Below are 20,057 nucleotides of genomic sequence, written 5' to 3'. Positions count from 1 at the left end.
GCTGTATTGTGGTTTTATAAATTGCCATCTAAAATGTAAACCAATGCGTGTTCTGGAAGGAAGCCTCTCAAGACCCCCCGAGCCAGAGCACGATGGCCTTGAGGCCGCAGGTCAGGGCTCATCTGCTCAATGGGGCTTTCTCTGATTGAGGGCGATAGCTCGGTGGGTAGGTGGCAGTGGTGGAAGGGCTTGCAGAGGAGTGGTTTGCTGCTCGCTATCTACTTCCTTGAAAAAAATCCATATGACTTGTTTATTTTCTAGTAATGGGTCAAGATATAGTCAGGATGGTCTTGATAACCTTCTTTCAGGTTTTGTGTTGCGCTATCTGGATGCTCAGTTTTCCTGAAGGCTCAAAACTTTTTGTAAGAAACATTGAATAGAGGTTGAAACACTGAGCCCCGAAAAAAGGAATCACGCTTTGAATTACTGTCTGACTCTTTGATATCCCATGATTAGCAACGCATGCAGTTTTAGTCCCAGTGCTATTACACACAAATCACACTATGAATTCTCCCTTAGCTATGACTGCCAGCAGAGGGATGTTTTCGCATTGAGACGTTTAACTCAAACTAGTCACTTTGCTGGAAAAATCTTGGAGAGCAGGCTCTGAGAGTTTTCCCTTCAGCACAGAGTAGCAGAGCTAAATCCTAGGCTGGGAGCTTGCAGCCTTGACCTCTGAGGTCAGGCTCTGCTTGCCCCTTGGGAGTTAACTGTATCGCAGTCAGAAACACAGCGTCAGCTGGGATTTTTGCCAGTAATATTGCTCTTGGTTTCCACGTGTGTCCTCCGGCATGAAAAGCATTCCAGGAAGAAGGTGGTTCTATCCCCAGAGATGACTGATCTCGTTATGGAAAACATTAGTTATTCTCTGGAAAACAGACCTGGAATTAAGACATTAGGCAAGTAGGACAGTCGTCCCTTTAAATGATTATTTTCAACTAAAAGGTGTTGTTATTATTGGCAGAGAGGTGGCTGCAGGAACAGCCCATTTGACAATTGCATCTGAGAGCAGGGGACAGAAGCACCTGTTTATTTGCTATATAAATCAAATTAATTTAGTTAGATTTACAAAGGCAGGAAGAAAAGCAATAAGGTCTGTCCTGTGGCTGTGCCCCAAAACAGAAGCAACACAGTATTAAAACAGCTCTCTCCAGGGAAACTGAGAGTGCAATGTGGCCACAAGTATTTATTTCGTCGTTGTAATTTGCAGTGCTACATATTTTAAATTTATTTCAGACTCTGTTGAAAACCTACACCAGTGAGAAACCACCTGCCCAGAGGCACCCAGTGGGGTGACATGCTCACCAGCATGGAGGGGAGTTGTGCCATCTTGCTCCAAGGAAATAGTGACTTGAGGGTTTATGACCAAGGTTAATAACTCCAGATATATTTCCTTCTACCACACAAGGAAGGTGGATTATTTGTAGGCACGTGTTCTGGCTACTTAACTCTGATCTTCTGCCCCTCTCTCCCTACCTCTCTCCACTGTTCTACCAACATCCTCTGCCCTGTCTGTGACTCCAACAATGTCTGAAACATGGCACAGCATCACTTCTCCACCTGTGATGCAGAGAGGAGGTAAAAAGAGGTCATACTTCCACAATCCACCTCAGTGTTTCTCACCTTGGAATTTGCCATGTTAGTCAAAACAAGACAAGATGTGATGTGAGTCCTGGACATGACAGGCTGTCTCTAGCTCACGAGATACTAGTCCAGATGCAAAGAAAGAAATGGTCACTGTGGGATGTAGCCCAGAGGGAGCTGGGTGGTTTTCACTGCACTGATGATGGCAGGCATCAGTCTGCTCTGCCTTTGCTGGCATCAGCATAATTGCAAGGGTATAATAAGCTGAAGGACTAGCAGCCTCTGGTTTTACCTCCTGAGAAGATTCTGAAGGTGAAATAAACAGTCTAAGAATGAAATTGTGCCATCAGATACCTGTCTACAAATGCCACTGGTGTCATGGGAGCACCAGATGTAAACAGGGGAAGAGGATTTGGTGCTCCAGGTGAGGCCCTTCTTGTTGAGCATCCTTTTTTGTGCACACTTTCTAGGCAGATGAGTTCCTGCACCATCTCTGACCTAGGTGGGCTCAACCTTAGATACCTGTGAACTGAAAAAATGCCACTGGCTGCCAGTATACCTTTTGTGTATGTACAGATGTGAAAGGACATGGTCCAGACAAGATGTTACCGAGTGCAGCTCACGAGGAATGGATGCCTCTGGTGATACACTGGGACATGGTAATCATTTTAACAGCACTTGGCACTGAGTACTGTCTCCCATCCACATTGCTCTACGAATCTCTGTGCCATTAGTTAATTGAACTTCACAGCAGTACCTCAGCAACACTGGCATTGGCAGGCACATTTTTCAAATGAGAAAATGCAGACTTGGAAAGGCTATGTGTCCCGCCTGGCCAGTGGTCATTAGTGGGATCTGTGAGCCTTTAGATAGCAGGAGCTGGTGAGACCTTTCAGATAGCGGTGGTGGCCCCTGGGCTCACCAACACCATATGGGGAGGTTACTGCTGGGCTCCCTCCCAGAGACTCTCATGAAAAGGGTTTAGAAATTTAGAAAAGGAGTCTGAAATTTAGACCCAGTTGGCGCTTCTCCAACCATCGCCAGCCCATGTCTGTGTTGGCAAGGAGTATGGCTGTCCATGGGGAGCTCCACTGCCCAAAGCAGGATGGGAACCAGAGGGGACACAAAGGCTCTCGCACCGGTGTCTACCAAGACAAATTTGAGGTCACCTGGGCTCTGGGGCCTTCACTAGGGCCAGGCCAGAGGGATACCACAGCCAGGGAGAGCAGTGTGGGCTGTGCATGTACCCCTGCAGCAGGCAGGACCCCTTGCAGAGCCTATTGTCCCCGGCCACGGCCAGGGCTGGCCTTCCCACAGTGCTGACTGAGCAGTGCCAGTGACAAGTAGTTTCTCACTGAAGCAACCCCTGCCACAGCACCCACTGTCTGGGTGGGATGTGTGGGGACTTCTGTGGGGTCACAGGGTGACACGTATTGGAGCTGCTGCTTGTGTGGCAATGCCCATCTTGCTTGTTTTGGGATTCATCTCACCTGCTTATGGAGGAGTGTGGTGCTGCATCTGTGGGAGCTGCAGGTGTACAGTCAGTGGAGGCAATTTGGTACTTTTAGGTGGTGAGTCATCTACTCATTTTAGATATTTCCTTTAACTTGAGGTGCCCCACACATTCTTCTCCCCATTGTCTCAGGAGGAATGAGTGGCTAACTCAAGCGTAGGCATCCACTAGAGGAAGATGTGTACCACCTCCGATGGCTGGAAAATCCTCAAAGAACATTTCCTAAATCTGCCTCAACCAGATTTTGAAGACAGAAGAGTCCAAGACCAGGAAAACATGGATGTAGGACCCAAAGCTCTGAAGCAAGTCTGAATTATTTATCATTCTTGTGACCCAGAAGAGCAGGGACTTCAGTCTGTCTTGCTGGGTCATTTGGACATAGCTCTCTACCTCTTCATTGCCTAGGCCCTCCTCCTCCATGAGGGAGGCAGGAGCAGCATGACCTGGTTCAGCAGGGCTTATCCGCATGCCCAGAAGCTGCTCACACTTTAACGTGAGTGCAGTAAGTCTGTCTTATTCCTGCTAGCTCTCCATCCTTTGCATTTGTCTGTGCATGTACCTCTGTGTTTGTTTTAAAGCAGTTGGACCAAAAAAAAGCTCGTCGTGACTCTGGCAGGCCCCTAGGGAGGCCCCCAGCATGCTGATTACAAACCAGGGCTGGACTGGGAGCACACTAAGGAGGTTAAAGGGTGAGAACGGCGCTGCCGCCAGCCTGTGTTGCTGACTGCCGCTTCCCCTGGCTGAGTGCAGCTCTGGGAGCGAAACGCCAGCCCGCAGAGTGTGACCAGAGACAGCCTTTCAGGTGGGCTCCCTGGCAAATGAGAAACTCTCTGGCGCTTAAAACCTGCTCAGAATTAGAGACTGCCTCTGAACAAGCCACTGCCCAGGCTGTCAGCAGGAAAAGGAGCCTTCTCCATCCATCACTACGGGCTCCTGGTGCTTTTTCTTTCTGACACAAGGCAACCAAGTACGGTCCATCCCCCCCATCCCCCCCTCCCCGTGTCTGTATGGCCTGGGGCAGCAGGACTCTCTGCTGGGCACTGCGTTAGGCTGGCAATTGAAAACAATATGTCCTTACGGTAATGTGGGCACCAGGCAGCCACTATGAATAGGAAATTATGGCAGTTACTTTATCTAATAACAGCATGAAAATGCAGAGTGTCTTTATTGAGCTGCTGGCTTGCTGGTGAGAGTTAAAGGAGATGCTCTCTTGGGTATAACATTTGCAGAGAGAAGTGGCATGAGATATTGCCATAAACTATGCTGTTAATAAGTGAGCAGAGGAAGGGAGAGCTGAAACCAGGACACAAATGCAGTGGTGTGAAGGTGGAGGCAGCAACCTTTTTCCCTAGGCAGCAAATGTCCCCCAAGGAGAAATGAAGAGTTCCCCTCTTGACCCAGTGACTAGAAAACACATGTACTGCTAATAATAATGTAGAAAGGATGGCTTTGAAAGGAATAAAAGAAAAACACCTCTTGCCATATTAGTGTCCTTCAATACCAGAGGGAAATGTGCGTTTCTGCTGAAGGGAGATTAGCAGGAAAAGCCCAGCTCAGCAGCTGTGCATTGACAACGCACTGCAGGCGGCCAGGGGGTGCAGAAATTACTTTTGTCCTGTAACAGATGCAGGAGACGTGACCCAGGCATACGAACGATGGCCGCATGCATCTTCAGTTATTTCATCAATGGTGTTGGATGTGCGGTGTTGCAAAGTAGCTCTGAGGGAGGTGACCACATGCAGTTGAAGGCAAGCTGCCCAGAGGGAGGAGGAAGACAGTACTGAGGAAGTGTCAGGAAGAACCTCACAACTGTGAAATTGGTTCCAGTTCAGCAAATTCTGTTTTTTCCCTAGTTTTGTAAGAATATCTGTGGCATTTATCACTGATATCTTAATTGTCATGTTATTTAACTGCTTTAAAGACTGCTTTTGATAGTTCTTGCCCAATAAAAGCTGTCCTCATAAGAAAATGAAAACTGTTGAGACATTTAAGATCAGTTTCTGCTTAAAGCATCCATACAATTCCAGTGCAGCTATTGCTTATATTGCTGCATGAGCTCAAAATGGATTTTGAAAAGGTATTTGGCAAAATAATTCACCACAAATTAAGCACTTCAGTAAAGACAACAACTTTTGACAGCATACTGCTTTTGAAAAAATAGATCATTTTTGAAAAGACAGAAAAAGATTCTCTGGTGTCCTTGACTCTCAGCACTGTAGACACCAGAGAATATGAGAGGAGGGAGTACCTCCATGTATTTTCCGGGGAGGTTTGTGGTTCTCCTCCCTGCTCAGGCAACTCTGGCTCCCACGTGGCTGTGCTGAAGTGGTGTGAAATCTGCCCTACAAGTGAGGAGGAGGTGTGGGAATGGGGACCCAAAGGAGTGGACATGTCACACTGGTGGACAATGCACCATGATGCTGTGAACCAAATGGGTCATTTTGCTTCTGCACTTGTTGGCTCTGAGCAGCAGATCAGGCTCAAGAAGAGATGAGGAGGGGGTAGAAAAAATGAGTAGAGAAGCTGCTAGAATGACATGATCTTGGGCAAGAAAGGTGCTTTGAAAAGGAAACACTGTCTATTGGGTTTGCTGAAGGAGGTTTTGGGCAAGAACTGCCTTCACATGGAGAAGGTCTGTGATGGCAGAGTCTGCCCCAGCTCAGGAAAGGAAAGCACAATGACTTTCTGCAGGCAGAAGCTTATGTAGGAAAATAATTCAGTCAGGAAATATGATAAAAAATGCTAGTGGTGAAGATAAATAACCTTTGGAATAACTTAACACTGGTCTCTTTCATGGGAAACTTCAAAGCCAGGCTTTTTGTAAAGGGTGGGCTCCAAGCAAAGCACAAAGCAGTCAGTATAACATGACATGTGCTTTACAGGGGGCAGACTGGAGGACTACAACTCTCCTCTCACTTTTAAAAATTGCTGGTGCTGCTTCCCTAGGGATGTGCCTTCCAGTGCCCCAATACAACAGTTGTAGGAGCTGAAGGAATACCAGGAGAATGGACAGCAGGTGGTGGCCCCTGCTTATGAGCCAGCTTGAAACGTCATCTCACATACTCACTGCTGGGGACAGGGTGTTGGGCTGGAGGAATCATTGCACTGAGCTAGTGAGACATTTCTTACGTTCTTGGTTTAGAGGTCTGGTGAACAACAGAGGAAAATTATAACTAACAGTACAAACACCTCTCCTCAAAACCTGCTGTGAGACCCAGGAAAGCAGATGAAGCTTCATACATGAAGTTTGTATTCAGAAGATGTAGAAAGCTGCCTGATGTCCCAGCCAGCCCCGGGGAAATACATCCTCAGCACATCCCATTCCCCCTCAAGACTACAAAAGGAGCTGAGCAGATGCACTTAGATGTAGTCTCTCACAGGAGAGATACCTCGTTGACACAGATACTGCTCTTCCAGCCCCTAGCCAACCAGAATGTGGACTTGCACCTTGGCTAGAAGGTGGCAGGAACCTGTTTAAATAGCCAGTTAGCATCCCTAGAAGGCAGGGCTGAGAGTGTAAAAGAGGTCTTTCCCTGATCCAGGACACAGGGAAATATAGGTAGCAGAGTACATCCCACATCAGCCAGCACTACCAGAAATCCTACGAGCAGTCAGCAACAGGGCCGTGCAAGCAGGCTGGTAAGCTGCCTGAATGGATACTAATGATGCCCTGGACAACATCTGCCTCTCCTATCCCTGGGACAAAGGCTAGTGTCTATGCTGTTTGAGGCAGATTAAGCTTCCCCTACAGCTGTCAGTAATGGAGGGCAGCCTGGTGCCATCTGCATGGGAGTCATCCCACGGATGTCAGAGGCACTCACCCAGGTTTATACAAGCAGGGATGAGAAGGGACTTGGACTCACTGTGGTGTCTGGTGGGGCAGGAAATAAGAGCAGCATGTAGGAAGGTCACCCCCAAAAGCGCCCAGTCAGAAAGATAAAGAAATCCAATTGAAACCTAAGCCCTGCAATTTAATGTTGGGTTTGGACTGAGTGATGCATCTCCCAGGCTGTTGTCCTGCTGTCACACGGTGCCTGGACACCCATGTCTTCCCACATGTGTTCTCATTTCACCTCGGCAGCTTGGACTAAAAGCAAAGTGGGCAAACTGGAAAGCTAGCACTGCTGCAGTCAGTTTTTATGTCTAGCTGATCTTATTACTGTGCTAACCTGACGCAGCTGCACCACCAGCTGAGCTGTTAGAGAATTATAATCCCATGCGTATTATGGTGATGTCACTAGAGCTGCTAATTTGGCAAAATCTGAATCTTAATGAAGATTTAGCCTATGGCCTTTTGCCACGTCATGTTTGCATGTTACAGAATTAACTATCTTGGAAATAACATCTACAGTCATCAGAAATTTGCAACCAACAGTTAAACGGGATTCATCAAGTGCCCCTTCCACTTGCATGTGGACTTGTTCCTCCTCTCTCTGGCTACATCCATACAGCTAAATAATGCCTTCAAGGACCTTTCTCCATGGTTTGGGATCAGGTAGGGCAGCAGACCTTGCATCCACAAGCCTGGATGAGACCATGACAAACTCTAATTAATGGAGTTACGCTGGTCAGAGCCCCAGTGTGCAAAAGCAGAAGAAAGACCTGGATCCACACACGCACGCCAGACCACACTGCTGAGTTTTTGCTTGTAAGCGAAGGTGCGTGCACGGCTAGCTGCCACTGTTCAGCCAGTGTAGGGTCCCTTATCAAGCTAGTGCTTGACAAGTCATGTGTTGAAACATAGTGAGTGCTGCATGTGGGTCTTGGGACATGAACAATATGACCAATAAAGCATTTTCCAAAAGCGTTGCTGTGAACATGAACTCATGCACTGAACAAGATTTATGTTCAGATGCACTGAGCACTCATTTTCATCCTTTTCCACAAATATTGCTGGTGGGGAGATGCTCCTCAGAAGGTCATGTATAGAAAGTGAGATGGGAACAGATGCATACGGGGATTTGGGCACTGCAAAGGCCCCTCACCCACCCTTGAAAGTGGTCTTTTCTTTGTAAGAAGGACAACACTTTTTGTATACCAGCCTAGTGGCTAGCATGTATATTTAGGTGGAAGATGTCCCTGTATGCCTGTGGGATCAGGGACACCTCTCCCGCCCACCCTAGGAAGGCATCTGGGTCCCAAGGGGGCTGGACCATGGCACTGCGAGAGTCCCGAGGCTGGCTGGACAGCAGGGATGAGGGGTGCCTTCTCTGCTGCCCACGGATCTGGTCGTGCCCCACAAGCCTAGGCATTCAGTTGAGTCAAACAGAAATAATCCCAGGGGATTTAGGTGGCAATAACCAAAAAAAATAGCAAGGACCTTTTGCTTGTTTAAGGCTTTGATGGCACAATACTTGTACTGATAACTGACAGACTGAAATTTGCCGGTATAGTGTTCAGCTACCAACTACAAATCAGGAAGAAATAAATAATAAATAGCGGGATGCTCACAGTTACTTTGGGAATGGAGAAAAGGATACATTTAAGCAAATCAATTCACTCGCCCTCAAGTCTGTCTGAAAATATTCTCAAAGTGTCTCTCAGCACTGCAAAAATTATCTCCTCATTTACAAGCAAATGTTAAGAACTGGGAGATACATATTCCTCCTGTCTTCAATGTTTGGTGGGGGGGTGTTGTGTTGTCAGCTGTTCCAGCATTCACAATTTCCCACTTATTTATCTACCTAGGCCTCCTTTTTTTTTTTTTTTTTTTTTTTTTTTTTTTTTACGCACAAGCTCTCTGCAGTCTGGCAGAGCCAGTATTGCAGTATTGATTTAGGAAGAGGCAGTTGTGACAATCCAGTCCCAGGCTGAAGTCTGTGCTCTACGGGGGCTGCTCTATCCAGAGCAGCAGCCCCACCCCCAGCACAGGGCTCACATTTAAAAAGAAGCAAAAAAAGGAAAGAAAAGCTACTTTTATCTGTTCTGCTTTGAAGGGAAAAAGGATTACCAAGGCTAAATAAACCATGTGAGTATTTAGCTAGCAAGCCTAAATAGAACCCTGATAGGAAGTTCTGGCAGAGAGCTAATTAAATTAACTCTCTTTGATTTATTAACAAGCACAGCAACATATCACACAGGATTGTCCCGTGAAATGAATGTGCTTTCTGATTCCCTCGGCTGCTTCGGTGTAGTCACCTCCTGGAAAACCCAGTCATGGGGACTCATGTTTAATGAGACTCAATGGCTCGAAAAGGATCCCTGCCCACCAACAGAGATACGCACTGGTAATAATATGCAAAAGCATGTTATTTTCCTTGCACTTCCCTAATTCCTTTTTAATGCCTAGGACGATCTAATGGCTAATTCGTAATTTCCTGTCCACTGATATGCAGATGAATGACAAGCCAAAGCTTTCTGCATGTTTAATTATTCTGTTGATTTAGAAGCCACTTTTCCCTCAGTGCAAGTTTCTCTCTGTGTGCTCTCATGCATCATGTATTTCATTATTTTTAGAAGCACGTTCTGTGCCTTTTTATGCTCTCATAGTTCCAGCATCCAGTAATTGCCATGTTTTGTGTCCAATGGACCTGATCCACCAGCAAGTGTAAATCAGGAAAACATCGCTGACTTTAAATGGAGTTATGCCAAGTTACACCAGACCTGAGACCTGACCTCTCCTATTTTTAGTAGTGAGGGAAATATTATTTGTGTGCTGGGACCCTTGTGAAGTAGCAGAATATAAAATTCAGAAAACTTCAGAGTGGTTAAAATCCAAATTGAAGCCTGCAAATGCACAGACGTGAATCTATTTATATAGCGAGCTCTACTTCTGCTTAACCCCTGCAAGGAACTGTAACTCTCTTTGCATATTTGATTTCTCTCCCTCAGTAATACATACTCAATCTATTTTTGCTACTTTCTAACAGTTTCACTGGTGGGCTTCTTCCCTACGTCTTACATTTAGCTTTGGTGTTCAAGCGCTCTTTTATTAAATTAAGGTAATTAATAAATGGAGACATTAAGCAATCAATTTTGCCTGCATATCTCCACAGCCTTACGTATGACTGGCTGTAATCACAAGATAAATGCAATGTGCTGATGTATGGTAATGTTCAATAATACATTCTCCACCAGGCTCAATTCATCAGGGAGTTTCTGGAGGGGAGGCATTCGTTATTGGCTGTCTCCGGACCTCAAGGATAACATTTCTGTCCTTTCCATTGGCCGCCCCGCTGCTGCAAGCCTCTTCCCGTCTTATTTTGATGATGAATATGAAGGCATGCTAAGCCGTGCCGGAGCGTAGCGCTCGCCGACTGCACTCCCTCCCCGGGCTCAAGGACTCAGGGGCTCCCTCGCTGCTTCCCCTGCCCGCCAGCAGCAGCAGCAGCAGCAGCAGCAGCGGCAGCAGCAACGCCAAAAGTTGTGATGCTTTTCTTCACCCAGTGCTTTGGGGCTGTGTTAGATCTTATTCACCTGCGGTTTCAGCACTACAAGGCAAAGAGGGTTTTCTCGGCTGCCGGGCAACTCGTCTGCGTCGTCAACCCAACGCACAGCCTAAAGGTGAGTTAAAAATATTTTTTCTCTTCTGACATCTTCTCGTCTTCCCCCACAGCCACCACCGGCATTTCTCCGCAGGGAATGAAATGATGCTCTGGCAGCAAGGGGAGAGTGCTGTTAACACATTGCAGCCCTGGCAGAGAGGATGTTTGCATTGTCTGGCTGCATGATTCCCCTTGGAGCGAAGGGGAAGCAAGCACTGCTCCAAGCGATTGCGGGAAGTTGCTGCTCCCCCTCCCCAAAGTTTCCTCATCCCTTTCACCTGTGCAATAAGCACGCGTGTTGCAAGCATCTGGAAAAAATGACTGAAAAAGTTAGTTGAATAAATTTATGACCCTTTTTAGTGGAAGGATGCTGGGTGGTCTCCCAGGCTGACACCCAAGCACAGGACGCTGTCAGGCAGTGGGGAGCAGGGAGGAGGGGGGGTGGCAGCAAAGGGGTCTCTGACTGCTGCTCTTGTTTGCTTTTTTTTGGGGGGAAAGGCTAGTTTTGTCTCCTGAGGGGACTCTGAAGGCGTTTCTCTGGCACTGAAACTGTCCTTAAGCTGTTTGCAAGGTGAATCTATTTTAGGCGGGAGAATACATTTGCCTTAATGCAAAACTATTTATAGTCCCCATAAAACATTTCTCTTACTCACACAATTCTGGATTTTCACAGACAAAGTGTCAACATCTCTGTCTGTGTCAGAGCCCTGATGGTTGTACGTAACGGAGCAGCAGGAGCATAAAGCTATTTGGGAGGCTTTAGTTACTTTACAATGGTAGTGAAAGACCAACTTTAACAAAGTGATTCCTTTTTTGCAGTGAGTCCTTGCGTATCTGACTTGCCGCTCCGCTAGCCCCACACAAGCTCAGAAATTAATTTAATTCGCAATGACTTATCTTTGGCTCTGCTGGGGTCCCTGTGAGAAACTCAGAGGGGTTGCAAAGAACATTTTTGCAGAGCTGCAGGTCCCCAGAAGGTCCACTGATGGGATAAATCCCTCTGCAGAGCAGCATCCCCCTCCCCAAAAAGGCAGATTTCCCAGAGTTATATTTCCAGTCTCAGGCTGTACTCTGGCAGGGACAGGTTGTTTCCAACAAGGCACCAGCTCCATGAGGATTTCTGCACAAGGCTGTGCTCAGCCCATCCAGTACCCCCGGCCGGGGCAGGCACTCCCAGGGGATGCACTACTCGGGTGCGGGCTCGCCTCTCCCAGCATCGTGCTCCTCTGCAGACACAAGCTGTTTAAAAAACCCGCAGCCCTGTCATTATCTGACAGGATCTGGCCATCCAAATAGAGACAAGAAATAGCCACGTTCTTAAGTGCACGGGGAGATTTTGTAAATGAATGCTTCTGTGCTCGACCCCTTTTATGTGACTGTCTCCTGCTACTTTCATCTATAATTTTGTTTTTTGTTTTTTGTTTTTTTTTTTTTTAAAAAAAAAAGAGCAGAAAAAAGGTTATTGAAGGTCACAACACAATTTCAATGCCAGTGGCACTGTCTGATGAGGTCCCATAAGCACACAGAGGGGTGTCCACTGACTGCTGCACTGGTATCTACGACTGGAGCTGAATTTATCAGTTCAGGTCCTCCTGAGTTCCAAATCTGCTGTTGTAGGTGCTGCAGCATTTTACCTTCGAACATATAAAAAAAATTCGATGCTTCTGTTCCTCTCTGTTAAACACACTGGGCACTTCAGTTTATTAAAATCCCCCATGGCCAAGCTCTTCACTGGTCAGACTCAAAGCATGGTAGATAGATGAACAATCTCGGTACTCTTGGCAGATCTTGAAAGCAGACATGGGATGCAAAACTCTCTTGGAAGCAAACAGGAGCCTCTAGGAAAAGATCTGAGAACTTTTCCTAGTGAGAATTGTCTTGACCTGGGTGGGAATTTCTCCCCTGATAGGACTGCAGTGGGAACCCCATGGCATGTGTTTCCCCACATGGGCCTGTTGAGACACCAGGCAGATGGACAAGCTGACAAGAAATCTCTCTGATCTGAAAAAACCCTCTGACTGTAAAGTGAAATATGCCTTGAAGGTGCTCCCAGGTTACCCAGATCACATCCAGCTGGGTAAATACAGAGAGGGCTTTAGCACTGATCTGCTCCCAGGATGTTCAGGTTGGTTTCCCACCAGCTCTGTAAGGAACATACCATCACTTTGTGCCAACACCCAGAAGAGAGTGTGGGTCAGACCCCTTTGTGCCCAACACAGCACTACTGGCACCCATTGCCAGCACCAGCCATAGGAGCCTTCGTGCCAACACCAGTCATCTCCGAGCAAAACACCTCACCCTGCCTGCTTGTGCCTGGTGGTGGAGAGGTGATCACCTTCAGCCAGCAAGGCACCATGTCCAAAACCTGGTGTCAGAGACAAGCCAGGTGAACTTGGTTCTCAGGGTGCCCCTTTCTCTCCAGGGGATGCCCAGGGAGGTTGTGGTTGCTCTCTCCAGCAACCTGGTGCAGAGACTTCTGAAGCTGGAACAGGGAAATCCCCCCCAGACTGTCCTGTATGCCAAATGACACCTGAGGGACCATTAAAAATAAAAGGGCCAAGCGTACTCCTCAGTGGTGATTTACAGTATTATGGCTACTTTGATGTTTCATAGTCTATTATTTCTAGCTGGGTCATTTCAGCTGTAACATTTTGTTGACATCCCCCAGATCTATCTTAACAATTGACAATTGGAGTGAAAACTGTATTAAGGTTCACGGCTGATGAATACAAGCCTGCTAGGAAACAAGGGCTAGGAGCAATGACATTTCTTTCCCTTCCCTTCTAGGTTTAAATGTTTGTGCTTAGTTCAAAACAGTAAGTTCTTTGCAAAGGGATTATTTTATTCTGTATCTCCACAGCACCCAGGCGAGGGGGCTCCTCACTGACTGGTGCAAACGATAAATGTCAGGCATCATATTCTGGTGTGATTATGCACATTGACATCCTTCACATAGGTCAGGTTCTCAATCAGTGCCAACGCACATAACTCCATTAAAGTCAAATTGCAGCAGGACCTCCATTCTCAGTCCTTCCATCCAGGGGAGTGCTCAGAGATGGTAATGAGATCCAGCCCACCCTGAGGACCCTTGGTTGGTGATCATGTCTATGTGTCAGAGATTTGGCATCATGTAGAGCACTTGGTGAGCAGCAGAGGGCAGGGGAGACCTGCTACCCTCCAGGGAAAAGTTGCACCATCTTCTGCTGTTACAGACACATAGTTAGACCAAGGGGACCCTCCAGAAAAGTTATGTCAGCATGCTGTCATGGCAATCACAGCCCAGATCTCTGACTGTGACCAGAGCCCATCACTTACCTCTTCCTTTAGGAGAGGTCCCGAGGATGGCAGAGAAGCACATGTTTCTAAAGAAACCTTTGCCTTTCTTCCCACTGAAAGGCTCATTAACTGGGAAGGCTGATGAGTGACTCAGTGTATCTTAAAGGAGAAGACAGTAAGAGTATCAGTGCAGACATCTCTATTGATCTGCTGCTATTTCCCTGTGCACGACAGGCTGACACAGGCAGCTCTAAACAAGGAAAGACAATTTTGCAACCATGCCCCTCCGTTTTGCCTGTTCGGCAGGGGTGTGAATAGGGTGGGGAGGTTGTTTTTGAGTCTTTTTTTCCTTCTTGATGCTTTTCTCTCTTTGTCCTCCCACAAGCTTTCTCAGGCATGGCAGCAGCACCTTATGATGCAGTGTTACTCTGGGATCAAAATCTACTTGCCAAGCAGAGAAACACACATATTTACTTCACTTCTATAGGTCACCTTTGTTCTCAATTGTATTGTATGCATTACCTTGTAACCTGCTTTCCTTTAAGCATATGGTCACCCTGATGTCTCCCCTTGGAGAGGCACAGCCAGGCAACAGTTCCCCAGCCAAGTGGCTGCTGCCTCCAAGGCCGTATTAATTAAAGGAACATTGCTTATGCTGCTGGCTGCAGGGTCCAGCATGTGGGGAAAGTTTTAATGTGCTCCATGTGCGTGGAAGAAATGAGCAGGGTTTGCTGGTTCTGCAGAGATGAGGCTCATTGAATTCCTCTGCATTTCTCCCCTGTTAATAGATGTGTGCAATCACAGCCTAGCGAGGTGCTGGGTCAAACAGACCTTCTTCATTCAAGGAGTTACTAGCTTTTTGCATGCAACTTTAACTCTTTGGGGAGTGTGAAAATTGTTCTTGTAAAGAGTGAAAAAGTGTGTTTACAATGTTCTTGTAAAAAACACTCTCTCCTTCTTTGTAGGACTTCGAGGAACTCCTTGAATGACAAAAAGCAGCATATTTAAAGGAGGGCATAGATAGTTCAACCTTATATTCAGAAAGGGTTGTAGCATGGTTTATGGGGCCAATCTGTCTTCTAGCTACTTTTTAAAGCAACAAGCAAATCTGCTTTGAGTTAGGGAAGGGATTTGAATTCTGTTATAAAAGCTTCTCTCTGCACGAAGTGGCCAGCCAAATAGCATTGTAATCCACTTTATCCCCACCAGGATTAAGGTGCTGTGGTGCATTATAGCCCTGTGAGATTTATTTATTTATTTATTTGGTGCAAGGGAGTAGAGAGACTGAAACCTGCTGCTAACAACCCCCAGACATCCTCTGCCACTGTCTGAGCTCAGACACCCTCAAATGGCCTGTGTAGGTCTGTGATCTGGGGAGTCCAGGTGGCATTTGACCCCAATGTCCAGCAGGATCATGACAGCCATGGCAAGAGGGGCTGCAAAACCCCCTGTTGCCTGCAAACACAGGCTTCTGGCAAGGTGCCTGTGTCCCATCCCAGCTGTTAGCCAGAGATATGTGAGCACTGGGTACCTCAGACTTTCAAATCCTTTTGTAGGGATGTGGATGGCAGCAAGAACCGCTGCTTGGACACACCTCCTTCAGCTCCGCCTCTGTTTGAAGGGATTCCAGTGGGCAAAACTGGAAACCAAGTTGACTACGAGCACCCAGGGAGCCTCCGGTCGTGCCTCCACAGCTGCCTGCAGATGTGACCATAAAGGAGCTCTGTGGAGGTGAGGCAGAGCATGCTCTGGCAGCTCTCCTCCAGGACTCATCCACCAATGCTGCTGCCTGGTCCCAGGAGCTCCACTCTCCCATAACCCATTAACCTTGAGCCCACAGGCCCACTCACCTGCACAACTCATGGGGCCACGGCACAGGGCAACGTGAGCTTTGCTCCAAGCGCACTGCAAAGCAGGGCAGCTCTGAGCTTCAGCATGGTCTCCCAGAATAACAATGAACAGCATCTCCTTGGCGGAGGGAGAGGGAGGAGAAGAGCTGCCGTCTCAGAAGTTTCTGTGTTAATATGCTCCAGCTTCCTTCTCCCCACTTCCCACCCCAAACCTGCTCTGGAAAATTAATCACTGCTGTTAACTGACACTGCCTGTCATGCTACAGCTCCAGACATGGGATAGAGTGGGTAAGCATCTAGTCCTTTCCTACTAACATTTGATTTTGAGGGTGAATTTCAATAGTAAGCCTGACCTGGTTACAAGATTGCTCAAGTCAGATGTTATCAATGAAAGACAATGCTGTTATTTTAATATTGGAGAAATGCCTCTCTGCTTGGCAGGGTGTTTGACAGCAGGGTGAGGAGTAGCCATCAGATATCGCCACATATCACTTTGTAATCCACCCGCTCTGATACAACTCAGTATATCAACAGTTTCTCAGTGCAAGCCTTTGGGTTAGACATAACAGCCCAGATACCTCCCTCAGGAGAAATACTGACCCAAAACAAATGCTGTGGCTAAGACATGGTGTGCAGAGGAAAGATGGATGTTTTAATATAAACCTTGATTACATGAAATGAGTGGTGAGGTCTCAGTCTGCTTCCCAGCAGATGTAAGTCACCTCTGGACATTCCTGGCATTAGTTAGCACATGTTGCTGGTTGCCTCAGTAGAAACGTCAAGCACTGAATATAGTCCTGCAAGCCTCAGATGTTAAAAAGTCCCAGGCCATGCTCCCAAATATTGTGAATTTTGCCTCAAACCCAGAATTCACATAGACAATAAATTTTTGTTTAACTGTTAAGATTCTCTCCTAGTATCAAAGACCTCCCAGCACACTTAGCTGGAGGGGCACTTAGAAACTTCTTTTATTTTCTCTGAGACAATCTGAGGTTCTTAAGTAATCCAATAAACTGAGTTTAAAGGAAGCACAGCAGATCTCAAGAGCTCTGGTAAAGCAAAGGAAAGGAGCCTCTGTGGCTGTGCCCTTTCTTCCAGGGACTTCAGTGCTTCCTATACCATAGAAAGCCCATAATCCTTGTCCTGCTTGGCTCAGAGCTGAGACTTTGGGTCCCTCCCCACACGGCCAAAGCTTTCCCATCACAATGGGCAATCAGCATCTCTCAGCTGCGTACAGAAAAGTGAAAAACTGTGAAACCTGCAATAATTTCACAGGGTGGTAGTGAGAGGACAGTCTTTACCCAGATTTACCAGGGACTGAGCGAGGCAATGAGGAGCGTGGGAGAACACAGCCACACTTTTCTGGCTGCATGAGGCTGGGGTGGCGAGGAGTGCTTCTCCCCCAGCATGATGGGCGCACTGACCATGGGAACGATGACCATGATGGGATGCCCTTAGCACCTCTCGGTGGCATTGCTACTGGCACACATGACACAGCATGGCATAGCACAGTGCAGAGCCATGGTCCTCCTTGGAGCTGGTGAAGATCGGTGCCAGGAGGCACACGAGCCACCAAAAAGGAGAGAATGATTTTGGAGGGCTGAACAAGATTTAGGTAATACACTGGGCCTGCTTTTGGTGTGATTTTTGCAACAGAGGTGAGCAGAGCTGAGCTACCATGTTCAGCTGATCTGGGTCCAGGTTCTGATGGAGCTGTGGAGAGCCTGAGCCTGAAGCCCCCACCTGGGTCTGGCTGAATGTGACGGCAACTTCCCAGCCCACCTCTGTATATATGCTGTGTTTGGAAGTGAAAAGCATGGATGTTGAGACATTAAACACCTTATCAGACTGCATTATTTTTCTTTCTTTCTATAGCTTCTCTCTTTTTGTTAAGTGCCTTTTCTTCTGTGCTATTGTTCCTTCTCATCCTGTCCATTCCCTGCTATACCAAAGTTTTAACGCAAAAGATTCTCGTCCTTTGTCATTCAGTAATCTAATCTGGGGCTTTGTTTACTCCCACTGAAAGGAAAGCATCACTAATTTCACTGAAACTTTGGATCTCTTATTTTCCTCTAAGCTCTTTCAGAAGAAATCACAATCATTCCATCCTCAGCTTGTTTGGTGCCACCAATTTCCCCATTGATAGATGAAGTCCCACAAAAACATTGCTGTTACCACTCACAGATGCAGCTGGTGAGGAAGTCAAGTGCCTTACATGGCTGCAAAACCTGATTTGCCATCGTGCACTGGATCAGGGCTCAAGCAGGAGGTGCCACGGCACTCTGCTGCCCACCCAGCACAGTGAGCCATCATCATGATCTCTTCACCAGTGCTGGCCAAAAAGAATATCTTCCTTCTGTTTCGATGTGGCAGAGCAAATCCACTTTCAGCAGGGATTTGAGCTTGTGATCTGGTGTGTGCACAGCTGAAGTAGGCACACACATCCCTTCTGCTTCCATGCTGCAGGAGCAAGCAGCTGGGCAGGGCAGTGGCCTCAGCTGGTTTTCACAACCTCCCACAAAGCTCTTATCCCTAGGGATTATTGAAGGCTGTGCTGAATGGCAAAATTTCAGTTGTGCATGGAAGATGTCCTGAAAATTACACTGGGTGACCTGCTGCTAATAGCCACCTGCAATACTCCTGATCAACTCTCCCACAGCGTTCTCCTCCAAAGAGAGAACAGCATCCTGGCACTGCTGATAAATCACCTGACATGTACACAGTGTGCAAATTGAAGCACTTTTATTTATTTAGAGGCATTTCTGAGCATCTTATATAACATTAATGGATTTATCTTTAGCTCTCCCCTTTAGTTTCAGCAGCAACATGAAAGTGTCACTGGGGGAAAACGGCTGAGACCTCTGAGTACTTTGCATGTTTATTGTGGTGTATTTTTTTTAAAAGGTAGAAATGTTTGAAACAACTTTGGAAAAGAGTTAACCAGTTATTTCTACACCAGATTCAGTGCTTACAGTTCTAGTCTTTTCTTCCAGAGAAATTTTGTTCTGACCTGATCCAAACTGAACCCTCTTTTCCTTCCAGATTGGCCTCCTCAGTAAAAAATAAAAAATTTGCCCAGCTTTTGTGATGTTACTGATATTTTACACATGGAAATATTAAGCTCCAGAGTGGCTGGAAAATTGCCCATCAACCCCTGGGAAATGCATGGTGAAGAGACATGGTCCTTGTGAATATCTTAAACACAAGATGACACACTCTCTCACATCAAGTGCCAGCTGAAATGGAAAGAGAAACAGAGAAATTGAGAATAAATGAGACAGAAAAAGATGAAATCGGTAACATCCCCTTCTGCGGAAAACAAACACTATAGATGAGCAAGGAGGCGGATGCTACGGAGCAGAAAACCACATCAGCAGAGGATGAAAACATTCTTCCACTCCTAGGGACTGCCATGTGGAAAATAAGCAAAGTAATAAGTGTGGAAATGGAGTAAATAACCACCACACAAGGATTACATAGGGCAGCTGGGGTAAGGGGACGGTTAAGGTCACCTTCAGGCTTTATGGAAATGAGATGCTGAAGTGCAAACAGCAGGATGGCAGCAAGTAGGGTGATCACGGTAGTGCCCGGAACTCTGCAAGACCACTCAGAGGTTCAGCGTCAAGCACAAGTTCAAAAATACTTACGTTTTGCAGGATCAGACCCTTATTCAGACATATTTATTCTAAAAATTATCAAACTTGACCCAGCAAAAGACCATATGAAAAACCTGCTGGAGTCCAGCAAATTTATCAATCTCTTTTGAAGAGCACAGGGCAGAAAATTGAAGACATCTTCCTCTTTAATAGGGACGTCTCACTGCTGCATTGCAACATCAGCTCAGGTGAGGATACTTGGTTGCATGCAGGGATGTTATCTCTACTGATTGAGCCCCAGTGGTATGAAAAGGCACTTTATACATACCAGTGGGGCCAGGTTTTGCTTGTAGAGCAGTACTGTGAATTCCCTGCTTGTACTACCTGAGTGCTGAGGACACCTCTGTGGTGCAACATCTTTTGAAGTCTAGGATCAGTGAGATTAATTGTCCTCAAAGGAAGTTTGTCTTTCTTGTCACTGACAATCAAGGAAACCAGAAGACTAGCTTAGGATGAATATGTCATTTTTGTCTAGCTGAAGTTAGATGAAATGAATCCTACTGATACCCTACAGTTCCTTTGGCCTATGCAAAAGAAAACCCAATCAGTATAATTGTCTCCCTGAGATAAATCCAGATAGTTTGGGCACAGTAACACCAGTTATTATATTCACTACTATTTTACATGGGTTCAGGTAAGACAATCTTCTTTCCACTATCCAAAAGCAAGCTTTGAGGGAGATTTCGGTTTTAGC

General features: G+C 46.6%; 1 protein-coding gene across 1 annotated transcript in view; it reads left to right on the top strand.

Moving 5' to 3' along the window:
• Positions 1 to 10,340: 10,340 nt before the first annotated feature.
• The window catches only part of SIAH3 (siah E3 ubiquitin protein ligase family member 3), a 48,230-nt gene continuing 38,513 nt past the window's right edge, over positions 10,341 to 20,057 (top strand). Inside the window, exon 1 of the mRNA XM_074931488.1 lies at positions 10,341 to 10,600. Coding sequence (XP_074787589.1) covers positions 10,466 to 10,600 — 135 coding nt within the window. The 5' untranslated portion in view covers positions 10,341 to 10,465. The remainder of the gene's footprint in view (positions 10,601 to 20,057) is intronic.

Source organism: Athene noctua, chromosome 1 (genome assembly GCF_965140245.1).
Source record: "Athene noctua chromosome 1, bAthNoc1.hap1.1, whole genome shotgun sequence".
NCBI lineage: Eukaryota > Metazoa > Chordata > Aves > Strigiformes > Strigidae > Athene > Athene noctua.
Note: the sequence above shows the minus strand (reverse complement) of the source record. Positions and strands in the feature narration are given on the sequence as shown.